Source organism: Balaenoptera acutorostrata, chromosome 10, assembly GCF_949987535.1.
Source record: "Balaenoptera acutorostrata chromosome 10, mBalAcu1.1, whole genome shotgun sequence".
Classification (NCBI taxonomy): domain Eukaryota; kingdom Metazoa; phylum Chordata; class Mammalia; order Artiodactyla; family Balaenopteridae; genus Balaenoptera; species Balaenoptera acutorostrata.
The window spans coordinates 43854205-43867584 of record NC_080073.1 but is presented as its reverse complement, the minus strand read 5'-3'; the positions used below and the strand labels follow the sequence as shown (position 1 = coordinate 43867584).

General features: G+C 38.8%; 1 protein-coding gene across 2 annotated transcripts in view; it reads left to right on the top strand.

The window, feature by feature from the left end:
- SCN11A (sodium voltage-gated channel alpha subunit 11) overlaps positions 1–13160 on the top strand; it is a 128143-nt gene extending 114983 nt beyond the window's left edge. For both annotated transcript variants that reach the window (XM_057555251.1, XM_057555252.1), the window contains 3 exons: positions 3663–3767; positions 8081–8351; positions 11312–13160. In XM_057555251.1, coding sequence (XP_057411234.1) covers positions 3663–3767; positions 8081–8351; positions 11312–12339 — 1404 coding nt within the window. In that variant the 3' untranslated portion in view covers positions 12340–13160. The remainder of the gene's footprint in view (positions 1–3662; positions 3768–8080; positions 8352–11311) is intronic.
- Positions 13161–13380: the final 220 nt, after the last annotated feature.

Here is a 13380-nt window from a genome sequence, read left to right as displayed (position 1 = left end):
CCAAAGCATTTTTGTTCTGTTTTGTTTTACTTTTTATTTCAGAAAATTTCAAACATGCACAAGAGTATAGTAGAGTGAACCTAAAATATCCATCACCCGGCACAACATTTATTGATTTAAGAACATCCTTACGCCATCTATGCCCTTACCCAATCCTCCCACCAGATTTTTTATAGAGCAAATCACAGATATCCTATTATTTCATTCACTGATATTTCAGAACATATCTCTTTTTAAACATAACTACAATTCCATTATCAAATCTAAAAAGTTTAATATGACTTCTTTAAACTCATCAAAAACCCAGTCAGTGTTCAAATTTCCTCCAGTCTTTTATTTTCTTAAAATATGTATCCATTCTTTCATTGATTGACTGATTGATATTAAAGTTTGTTTCTTTTCAAATTAAGATTCAAATAAGGTCCTCCCATTGGATGAGTTCCTTGCTCTCTGGAATGACAATATGTTCTAGGCCTTGTTTGTACCCTTCCTGGCCCAGATCTGGAATCAGCCATTTCTCTAAGGAGTGCTGGGAGGTGGTGTTCCAAGACAGTCTGGAATGCTTATTGTGATTATTTTGAGACTTTTTCAGTGGACAGAGCTACTTCAAATTTAGGACTACAAGGAAATATATATGTGGAAGTATGAATACTCATCATTCAAATTCAGGACTACAAGGTTTTCACTTAACCAGTACATCTATATCTCCTCTTTTCCACACTGAGAAAACTGGTTCTCATGGATACAAAATATGATACTTTAAAATTTTCCATAACTACTCATTTTATTTATCTCACAACACACACATAGGACAGTCTCATAATAATAGTATTAATACTATCATGATGCATAAGATTATTGAAGACACTTGTGTCTGCCAGTCATCCTGAAAAAACCTGGTTAACTTCTAGGGCTGTTTCTTTTTTTCAATTTTTTTTTTTTTTTTACTGTGCAAAACACTCATAACATAAAATTTATCATCTTATCCATTTTTAGTGTACATTCAGTGGTATTAATTACATTCATAATGTTGTGCAACCATCATCACCATCCATCTCTGTAACTCTTCATCTTGTAAAACTGAAACTCTACATGCATTAAACAATAACTCCCCATGCTCGCCCCCAGCCCCTGGTGGCTACCATTCTACTTTCTGTCTCCGTGATTTTGACTATTCTCAGTATCTCATGTAAGTGGAATCGTATAGTGTTTGTCTTTTTGTGACTGGCTTACTTCATTAAGCATAATGTCCTTAAGGTTCATGCATGTTGTAGCATATTGCAGAATTTCCTTCCTATTTAAGGCTATGTATATACCATGTTTTGCTCTTTCATCCATCTGTTGATGGACAGTTGGGTTGCTTCCACATTTTAGCTATTGTGAATAAAGCTCTTATGAACATAGGTGTGCAAATATCTCTTTGAGACCCTGCTTTTGATTCTTTTAGGTCTATACCTAGAAGTGGAATTGCTGGATCATATGGTAATATGTACAGTATACGAAGGTTCTAATTTCTCTACATTCTCACCAGTACTTGTTTCTGTTTTTTCAATAGTAGCCATTCTAATGGATGTGAGGTGGTATCTCATTTTGGTTTTGATTTGCGTTTCCCTAATGATTAGTGACACTGAACATTTTTTTCATGTGCTTATTGGCCATTCATATATCTTCTTTAAAGAAATGTCTGTTCAAGCCCTTTACTTGTTTTTGAATCAGGTTGTTTGTCCTTCTGTTGTTACATTTTCGGTGTCCTCTATATATTCTGGATATTAATTTCTTATCAGATACACGATTTGCAAATATTTTCCCCATTGTGTGGGTTGCCTTTTTACTTCATTGATAGTGTCTTGGATGCACAAAATTTTTAAGTTATTATGAAGTCCAATTTGTCTATTTTTCCTTTTGCCTTTTGTGTCATATCCAAGAGATCACTGTCAAATCCAGTGTTGTGAAGCTTTTGTTCTATGTTTTCTTCTGAGAGTTTTATTGTTCTAGATCTTACATTTATGTCTTTGATCCATTTTGAGTTAATTTTTTTATATGATGTTAGGCACTGATTCAGCTTCATTCTTTTGCATGTTGATATCCAGTTTTCCTAGCACCATTTGTTGAAAATACTGTCCTAGGGCTGTATATTTTTGGTCCATACTGGTGGTGTAAATTCAAACCCCACACCCTCATCAAGGCAGGCTTGGATTCACAAATTATCAGGGAAGACTGGGTTTTTACCCATAGTACAGACTGAGACAGTGTTCTGGTTGTCTTCCACTGCCAACAGACAGGTTTGGTTTTCTTCTTCACCCTTTAATGGCAGCACTTGGAGAGTTCCAGATTCACACAGGGTCCTTGGCTTAACCCCACTGCCTTCTCCCCATGACCGCCTTGTAGTTATTAAATCCCAAGATTCTTGTTTTTACAGAGATTAGCAAATGCTGTTAGGCCAGCCACGGCTTCAGGACTAATTTACTACTCTTTCTTTTTGATCTCTCTTGATTTTCAGATGATAGAGATGTTCCTTACTTTTGTGCAGGTTCAGCTATGTCTTTTTTTTTTAAACATCTTTATTGGAGTATAATTGCTTTACATTTTGTGTTAGTTTCTGCTGTATAACAAAGTGAATCAGCTGTACGTATACATCTATACCCATACCCCTCCCTCTTGCGTTTCCCTCGCACCCTCCCTATCCCACCCCTCTAGGTGGTCACAAAGCGCCGAGCTGATCTCCCAGTGCTATGCGGCTGCTTCCCACTAGCTATCTATTTTACATTTGGTAGTGTATATATGTCAGTGCTACTCTCTCACTTCGTCCCAGCTTACCCTTCCCCCTCCCCGTGTCCTCAAGTCCATTCTCTTTGTCTGTGTCTTTATTTCTGTCCTGCCCCTCGGTTCTTCAGAACCGGTTTTTTTTTTTTTTTTTAGATTCCATATATATATGTGTTAGCATACAATATTTGTTTTTCTCTTTCTGACTTACTTCACTTTGTATGACAGACTCTAGGTCCATCCACCTCACTACAGATAACTGAATTTTGTTTCTTTTTATGTCAGCTATGTCTTTTAAAGGAATTCTGTTCCATTTTATCCCACATTTCTGGATGTTTTACCACTCCCCAAACTCCAATTTCCAGAAATGAAAATCCTACTTCATTTTTCTGTTCTTTCTTCCTCAGTAGTAAAAACATTTAAAGCTCTCTAATTTTTTTTTTTTTTTCTGAGAATGGCTCTGGACAGATTTTTTTGAAATTTTATTAGTAGTGATATATGCATTCACATATTTAGGAGAATTTTAATTGTCACTTTGTAGGATTTTTTGTTTAAATTTTTGTTAATAATTTCTATTTTTGTTTCACTGTGGTTTGATTTACACAACTTGAAATATATTCAGTTTTTTTAAAGATTCTTTGGATGTTTGCAAAGAATTTGTAATCTTTGTTTATATTATAAAAAGAGAAATGTAACCGATAAAAGTAACATTTTTCCCTTCTTCCTTAATTTAAACCCTATTTCCTTTCAGCCCTCCCTCAGAGTCTCTTTCTGCTTCCCATTGGAATTTTAGGAATTGTTGATAGAAATGTAATATAACTTTAAAACTATTTCTGAAAATTCAGAACTTGTTTCCAAAAATCCATTAATGATAATCAGCTCTCATCTTCTCCATATACTTAGGTGGCCAAGACATCTTTCTGACAGAAGAACAGAAGAAATACTATAATGCAATGAAAAAATTAGGATCCAAAAAACCTCAAAGGCCCATCCCAAGGCCTCTGGTGAGAGCACTTGATTGATTCTAAACACATAGATGCATTAAGTGGTTATGAGGAACTCAGATATCTGCAGTGCCATTCTCCTTTAATTTTTACGTTTATAGACTTTACCTAAGAAGTCAGTATGAACCCAGGTACACTGATGTATGGCTCAAGTCCTTCGGAAGATTAGACATTCAAATTCAATAGTAAGGGCTTGGGCAACAACTTTAATTTACCTTTTAGTGAGCACACAATAGCTGCTTAGTATATACTCATTGCAATGATGTGAACTTAGCAGTTAGTTTTAATTTACTCTTGGCCAATTGAAAATGTATTTATAATATCTTTTACCAACTTTTTCTGGTGTGAAGTTGAGGTCATGCATACTCACTTCCACTTCACAAGTATTTTTGATAAACTTTCTATATCAGGAGCGTGCACACTTTTTCTGTAAAAGGTCAGACAGTAAATATTTTAAGCTTTGCAGGCCATGTGGTCTCTGCTGCTACTACTCAGCTTTGATGTTGTAGCACAAAAGCAGCCATCGGCGATATAGAACAAATGTGCTTGGCTGTGTTCCAGTCTAACTTGATTTATAAACACCAACATTTGAATTTCATATAGTTTTCGTGTGTCAAAATTTTATTCTTTTGCGTTTTTATCCCAAAAGTCATCCTGAGTAAAACCTATTCTGAGCTCACAGGCTACACTAAAGCAAGTGATGGGCCATATTTTGCTGAATCCTGCCTTACGAGATGCTAACAGGACTGCTCTGTGCTTACAGTCTAATTGAGGAGCTGGAATTTGAGAGCATTAGATTTTAAAGTAATACAACAGGCACAGCTGGTAGCTCTGACAAGTGAGTTTGAAGGCTTTCAAGACAGGGAGGATCAGTGGGGCCGAAAAGTCTGGGAAAGCAGTATGGAAGAGGGGCTTGATATCTGATACATGTAGAGGATTTGGAGATTTTCATTCAAACGTGAGACCACAAATTATCAAAGGTATGTTTAATTTCCTGCTATTCCCAGCAATCAGAACAGAGTAAAGTGTGTTCTCAGTAATTATTTGTTGAATAGAGGAACATGTTTTCGGGCACACACAAAATCCATCCCACTAGGATTAAACATTTGTGTTGCACTAAAAATGTCTACAAATGTCAGGACCAAGTATTTAGAATTTATACAATGAAGAATTTTTACAAAAGGGTTAATGACAAAACTATCAATATATTTGGGAAATTATCATCTGACGACAGTATGTGGAACTTCATTTTACCTAAGTCAGATCTAGCTTTTAAGTACCAAACTCACTTTCTAGTACTAATTTCACTTTGAAGTTCTTATTTGAACTTGAGCCAACAAAAAAGACAGACAATTTTTATTTACATGTGCACGCTATGCAACAACTGACTCAGTACCAGTTGGTCCCAGATTTGGAATTAACTAAAAGACTCATGAGACACATACTTACCAGTTTATTTCATGAAGGATATGAAGCCAGCAGTGCAGCACACAGCCGAACAGAAGTTGCAGTGGCATGGATGCAGCTTCTAAGCCTCTCCACTGCACTGGACATGCTAGGATGCAAGAGATGAGCTTGAAGTGGGCACGGACTGCTTTAACAAAGGGAAGCTGCCACCTCCATTCCTTAACTATCTTTTATAACTTGTTTGTTGCATGGCTTATCGGGGAGTAGGTGCTATCCCAAAGCCCTTCCTGCATGGCTCACCAATCAAGATTTCACAATGAGTGATTCCGACAACCAAGTACAACTCACCAGTTAATGCCGAACATTTATCTTAACCTCTGTATTCCGGAGAGCAGTTTTGCATGAGATAAACCCAAAAGCATATCCCCTGGTGTCCCTGAGTTTGAGCTAAGACTTCAAATCAGCTGTTAGCCCTTAACTCACAACTTTACCTCCCCACAGATTTTTTTTTAATTTAATATTTTTAATTAATTAATTAATTTATTTATTTATTTATTTTTGGCTGCTTTTGGGTCTTCGTTGCTGCACGCGGGCTTTTCTCTGGTTGTGACGAGCAGGGGCTACTCTTCGTTGTAGTGTGCAAGCTTCTCATTGCGGTGGCTTCTCTTGTTGTGGAGCACGGGCTCTAGGTGCGCAGGCTTCAGTAGTTGTGGCACACGGGCTTCAGTAGTTGTGGCTCGCGGGCTCTAGAGCGCCGGCTCAGTAGTTGTGGCACACGGGATTAGTTGCCCCGTAGCATCTGGGATCTTCCCGGACCAGGGCTCGAACCCGTGTCTCCTGCATTGGCAGGCGGATTCTTAACCACTGCGCCACCAGGGAAGCCCCACAGATTTTTTTTTTAATCTCTAAAGTCTACATATTATCTTTTGGCCTTTGGAACAAAGGAATAGCAATTGCATAGAGGGGAAAATACAGCTGTTTTAACCTGAGAATTGATGGATATTCTTTCTATCAGTAAGAGCAAGAAATCTGGAATCATTTCTGATTCTACCTGAGGCACCCCCACAAGGTAGCTTCATTACTGGGGTTAAAAATTATCCTGAGGTATAGGAGTCCCTGTACATCTTAAAATGACATAGAATGTGTTTTGAATATCTACCACGCTTGGTAGCTTATACTTTTAATCTCCATTTTCTAAATATTAGAGTTGAACTGTAAGGCCAATGCTTACCATTCCTTACATTTATTCTCAGCCCTCGTTCTGCTTCCCTGGAGAGCACCCTTAAAAGTATCTTTTCTCCAGGTCCTTTCTGACTTCCCGGATGCGTTCTCACATAGGAAATGCACTTGACTTTCAAGTTTCTTCTCCAGACTCCTTGATAAAAGCTTTAGGGCTCGTGGAGCAAAGTTTGAAAGACACCAACTTACGGGTAGTATCCTACCACTGCTGTCCCGACCCTCTTTCTTCTCATTGCCCTTGCTCTCCCTGAGTGATATCATTCATTCTCTTGGTTTTAGTTCGTATCAGTACTGGTGCTGTTGTACTCCACATCTGCATTCCAGCTCTCTGCCTGAGCTCCAGACCCATACCTCTACCTGCCCATGTCCCTTGGATGCCCCTCTGGCACCTCAAACTCCATGTGCTCAGGACACATTCATCATCTCCCCCCAGAACTCCTCATCCCCTGTTCTCTGGTTGATTGAATGCTCCACCAAGCAGAAATTATAGCCTCAGCCTTAACTTTCCCATAACCTACTCCATTCAAACATTCTCTGACTCCTGCTACTTCTACTTCCATATTAGTTCTTAAACCTAAATGCTCATGTCTTTCTCCACTGTTACCACCACAGACCAACATCATCTCTTGCCTGGATTACCTTAACAGATGCCTGGGGTTATAAAGATGAATTCTTAGGGGGTCTATGAGGTTTCCAAATAGAATACTATATGTATACTTTGATTAGATGATATGTAATATGAAATAATCTAATATATACATATAATGTAAAACAACCAGTGTATAGCCAAGTATGCCATACAATATCAGTGTCTGAGTTTGTGTTTAAGAACAGTTTCCACTTAAGTAAAGAACAAAGTGGTGCGTTATAGATGTTAAATTAAAGAAAATAGTGGAATAATTGAGTCATTTCACTGCACATGGTAGATTAGACGTGCAAACTTGAGTTCGAACCTGTACCAGAGCAATCAGCACATTCTTACTTTGGAGCAGGCCATCCATGTACAAACCAATATGCAAGTTCACCATCAGTAATAATGTGAAATAATCAGTTTTTCTGTTTCCATTTTTAGTAATCATTGGATCAGAATCCCATTTATCTAGCCTTATCTTTAAGTGAACAAGAATTAGAAAATTGGCATTCAAGAATTGCTTGAATACAGAGTTTTGGTTAAGTATAAGGTCTGATTATTCTGAACTGACAAATGGAGCCTTGGAGATGTTAACTCTCTTTTGTCCAACATAATTATGTGAGCAAGTATTCTCTGCATTAGTATTATTGAAGTCAAAATACAGAAGCAGGTGAAATATAGAGACCGAACTTCATTTTTTAAATGATTAAATCCAACATGAGCTATTTTATTTCACCACATCAAAGTTATGTTGTTACTAAAAATTTAATTAATTTACTTATTTGGTTTCAAAATGGAATTAAAGCTATAAGCCTACAACTTAAAATCAGTTATCTAATTAAATTGAATGAAATTAAATGAAAAAATATCTATAGAAGAATTTCTTGCCCTTTAAAAAAGGTCTGTGCATTTTCCAAGAAACTGCTTTAATTGTAAGAGAGGACAAATGCTGCTGTATGTGCCTTTTAATGTATGTGATTTCATTCCTACAACTCAAAATGATCTATGATTCCTTTTTTTTGTTTGTTTTCCTCAGAACAAATGCCAGGGTCTTGTTTTTGACCTAGTTACACACCAGGTCTTTGACATCATCATCATCATCCTCATTTTCCTCAACATGGTTAGCATGATGGCTGAATCATATGGCCAGTCCAAAGCCATGGAACTCTTCCTTGAGCGTCTCAACCTGGCCTTTGTGGTCGTCTTTACAATTGAGTGTCTCATCAAAATCTTTGCATTGAGGCAATACTACTTCATCAGTGGCTGGAATTTATTTGATTGTGTGATCGTGGTCATTTCTATTGTCAGTAAGTAAAATTGGCCGCCAGAGGGACTTTAATCTAAGAGCCAGAAGTAAACTTATAAATCTTATAAGTTTGGAAGAATTTGGAATTATGTCCAGAGTATCCACAAAGCAGAAAATTAAGCTTAATGTGATTTCTGAAAAAATAGACAGATGAACTAATGCCATTCTCTTTGGGGAGTTGCTAGGAGATACAGAGTAATTTCTATTCCCTTGACTATCTACACAATTGAAATAGAGTTAAATAATTATGTGGATAATTTATTCAACGGAGATAGACAAAATTAAGATGACTTAAAAGTTTTTGTGGGGCTACCTGCTTTATCCAGGGAGTTGAGTCAAAGTCCTACCTTTCTTGTGCAACTAAAGAGCATTTCTTGTTTTAAGGATTTGGCATTTAGTTTCCATGTTTTCCCCTAGTTCAAAATCCATGTTGATGTCAGATCACAATTACTGTGCCCCCGTGACATTGCCAGGCCTTCCCTTACCTCCTCCTTATACAGGGCCTCCATGGCCCAGCCTAGATGGGGCTTGCAAGAGTGTGTCATAAGGACAAGTAATGCTTTATCTTTATTCTGTATCTCATGTTAACTTAAACCACAGTGGAAACTACACTTGTCTCAGTGCTCGGATCCCATTCACCAACCAGCCTCACTCTGTAATCAGCATATTTTTCTTAACCGCAGGCAGAAATTAACTATAAGATTTATGGAAGAAGAATAGGGAAAAAAGAGGGTTATTGCCATATACCTTTTTATAAAACATACACACACACACACACACACACACACACACACACACACATACATCAACTTTGAAATTAAATTCTTCATGACTAAGCTATAAGATTTTACTCTGGGTTTTTTAAGTCTGCTTTTAACTAAACTGATAATTTGACTTTTTATGATTGTGTAAAACTGCCCAGGGGCTCTTCTCATAGTTCAAAGAGCAATGAAGACAATGAAAACTGATTTCACAAGTGGAAGTTTTTGTGCTATCTCAGAAAGGATGCATTAAGCAGATATGCTGGATCAAAATATTTTGGTTCCTATCACCACAGCAGCAATGCAGATGTTTCAGAGACCAAGAAAATGAATGGTACAGTTCATAGTCTGTTCTGGTTTCTAAGCCATAAAGCTCATGTAGATAAGGTTTAGTAATAGATCTTTCCACATGGTTACGGTTACATAGACTGTTAATCATTATTAGTCAATTCCAAGCATTATTAGTCATTTCCTGATGAAATCGACAGCAGCAGTAAAGTTAGAAAATGATGATAGGATGAGTCTGGGGCAGCCCTGTGAGCACTTTTCCTCCAATATGCAGAGAGCAGCTCATTCATTTCACTCTTTACTGACCTTCTTCCAGGCAGTGCCAGGCACTGTAGAGTTCATGGAAATATCTCTGACTTCTGTCCTATGAACAACTGCTAAGCGATTGCAGCTACACTGCATAGCACTGTATAGCAACTTGTTCCAATGGATGAGAAGATCCACACATTGAGCCAAGTCCTACTCACCAATGTGGGCAGCATATTCTGTGCTTTTGCCAGTTGATCTGCCATCCAATCCTTAGCCTCTGCATTTTCTCACGCTCTCTCCTGAGCTTTTAGAGAAATACAAAATGAGTGTGAGTCAAAGTGATTCTCTCTATGGGGTTTACAATCCAATTGAGGTATTAAGACCTACCACCTTAAGGGATCAGAAAAAGAGTAATTGATTGAACCCCAAATCACATGGTACACAAAAGAACTGAGCTCAGAGAAAAGACAGATTACTGTGGGCTTGATTACTCAAAGAAATATTCACGGAGGAGGTGGGCCTTAAAGGAGGGACCTCCTCCAGTTGCTGCTGAATTGGTTTGTAGTCAATTTCACATCTCACCAGAGTTGCCTGCCTAATTAGCATATGAATTAAACTTCCTTGATACAATTAGGCAGTCAGTGAAGTATATCACCAACTAGTTCTCTTTAGTCGTTAGGTGATGGCAGGTAGTGTTGGCCACCCATCACCCCTAATGACCTTAGAGGATCCCCAGAGCAAGAACAAGGCCATGTCTATACAAGGCAAGCATATTCCAGCCATTCTATAATATTTGGGCCAAAATGTGAGTTGTTTTAAATTCTTGTATCACTTGATTACAGAGCAGGCAATGAGAAAACAGGGCGACATTTTAGGCCAAATATTTAGCAGTCTGCAGAAACCTTTGCTTGAGATGCCATTTCTGGTGTATCTACAACATCAGAGAAACTGTCTCCAATTTAGTCCCTTCAGCTTTTTGAATTAGATCTTCCAGAAGAACTTGGAATGAGCATACTGACAAAGATGAAAGATCCATGGCAGCTTTAGCCCAAAAATGAACATCCCAACACCACCCTCTTTCTCTAGCCCTGTCCTCACCTGTGGCAGGCTGTGTTCAAATTCCTCTATAATAAGAACCTGTTTGTTTAAGAAGTTTTGGGGCTGGGGTCGTACAACTTCCACCGATAGCTTAGGCTCAAGCTGACCTTCAGTAGCAGAAATTTCTCCTTGCATTCTAATCTAAATAACTCCATCCGTAGTTTGTTTTCCATTCTATATATACAATAAATATGGAAAACTTATATTTGTTACCCCATGAATAACTTTAAATGCCCAACATAGATAATGTACTTCAAGTTCATACGATAACTAACAAAATAACCTGTCATAAACAGCATTTTATTTCTTTTCCTTGGGGGTCTTCAGTATTTTAGATGTCCTATCCCATCTAAAGTCCCATCTAAAACTGTACGAACCTTGGAAATTATTCTCCAGCTTAAGGCACAGATATATATTTTCCCTGATATAGGTAAAAAAATCTTAATTTTGTACATAAATTAAGAAGTAATGATAAAAAGGTGGTCCCACTCAGATTCAAGGCAAGAGAGAGAGGCTATGTCACTCTGCCTGCTGGAAATTGATTGACCCTTCTCCTTCTCTTAAGGTACAATGGTTTCTGCCTTGAAAACCCAGGCACACATTCCTTTCCCTCCAACACTCTTCAGAATTGTCCGCTTGGCTCGGATTGGCCGAATCCTGAGACTTGTTCGGGCAGCACGAGGAATCAGAACTCTCCTTTTCGCGCTGATGATGTCTCTTCCCTCTCTATTCAATATTGGTCTTCTACTCTTTCTGGTTATGTTTATTTATGCCATTTTTGGTATGAACTGTTTTTGCAAAGTGAAGGAAGAGTCTGGAATTGATGACATATTCAACTTCAAAACTTTCAAAGGCAGCATGCTCTGCCTCTTCCAGATAACCACGTCAGCAGGCTGGGATGCCCTCCTCAGCCCCATGTTGCAATCAAAAGACTCATGTAACCCCAAGTTAGAGAACTGTCACCTCTCTGCCATAGCCATAACCTACTTCGTCAGTTATATCATCATCTCCTTTCTCATCGTGGTCAACATGTATATTGCTGTGATTTTAGAAAACTTCAATATAGCCACTGAAGAAAGCGAGGACCCTTTGAGTGAAGATGACTTTGAAATATTCTACGAAGTCTGGGAAAAGTTTGACCCAGAAGCAACACAGTTTATCAGATATTCTGCTCTTTCTGACTTTGCCGATGCCCTTCCTGAGCCTCTGCGTGTGGCAAAGCCAAATAAATACCAATTTTTAGTCATGGACTTGCCCATGGTGAGCGGAGATCGCCTTCATTGCCTGGATATTCTGTTCGCTTTCACCGCTAGGGTACTTGGTGAGTCCAGTGGCCTGGATAGCATGAAAGCAGTGATGGAGGAGAAGTTCATGGAAGCCAACCCTTTCAAGAAGTTATATGAACCCATAGTCACCACCACCAAGAGGAAGGAAGAGGAAAGATGTGCTGCTGTTATTCAAAAGGCCTTTCGAAAGTACATGATGAAGACCAAGTGTACCTTGGAAGACAGGCCTCATTCACCCCTCCAGACACTCTGCAATGGAGACTTGTCCAGCTCTGGGGTGGCCGAGGGCAAGGTCCACTATGACTGAGCCCCTCACCTCCACCCCTACCTCACAGCCTCAGAGCCTTGCCTCCAGCCTCTGAGCTCCAAGGGGTCCACAGCTCAGTGTGCGAACAAGCAGTGGACTCACTGAACTAGCCATTCCATTTTTCTTTTTCGGGCTAAAAGAAATGGTGTTTCTGAGTTCACTTCAAATGGTTCTTATAGAGATACAAGATAAGGCTGCCCAACTATAACCACCGGTACTGTTTTAACAAAGAAAAAGACACTAGAATGGGCTGTAGAGCAGGGGTCCCCAACCCCCGGGCTGCGGACCGCGCTACCCGTCCGTGGCCTGTCAGAAACTGGTCCGCACAGCAGGAGGTGAGCGGAGGGCGAGCCACCAAGATTTCATCTGCCGCTCCACGTCACTCGCGTCCCGCCCGAGCCACCCCTCCGCAACCCAGTCTGTGGAAAAACTGTCTTCCGCAAAATTGGTCCCTGGTGCCAGAAAGGTTGGGGACCACTGCTGTAGGGGACACTAATGTGAGGATTGAAGCACAGTTCAAATTATATCAAAAGAAAAGAATAAGAAACAGAAAACATTAAAATTTTAAATTGTGTTTTTCCAAATGTTCTTAAGTACAGTATCCAATACCTTTGTTTGATGTTTTCCCCAATAAAATATACGGCTTATCACACGTAACTCTTCTGCATGCTAAGTGAAAATTCAAAACCTGCCAATAAACACTTATTGCAGATTTTTTTTTTAACCAGCATTAAACTTTTGGGGTTTATTTCAAACCTAACAGCATGATCATGACTTGTCAGTTACCACCGTATCTTTCACCAGCTGCAATCTGTTATATATTTTCGGGGAAAAAATAAATAAATGAGACTTTCAGTTTGCATTTCATTCAGACAGTACACTAAAAATACTCTTGTTTGGTGGTTGTGTGAGTAGTGGTTTAAATGTGGTACTTTGCTTGCAATTAAAGGCCGGAGCCAGTGGTATGCTGAAAAGTGTATAACAATTGCTCTTCAGGAAAAAAAAGCCATGATTTGTAGCATTTACTGATTTCTGTGGTGA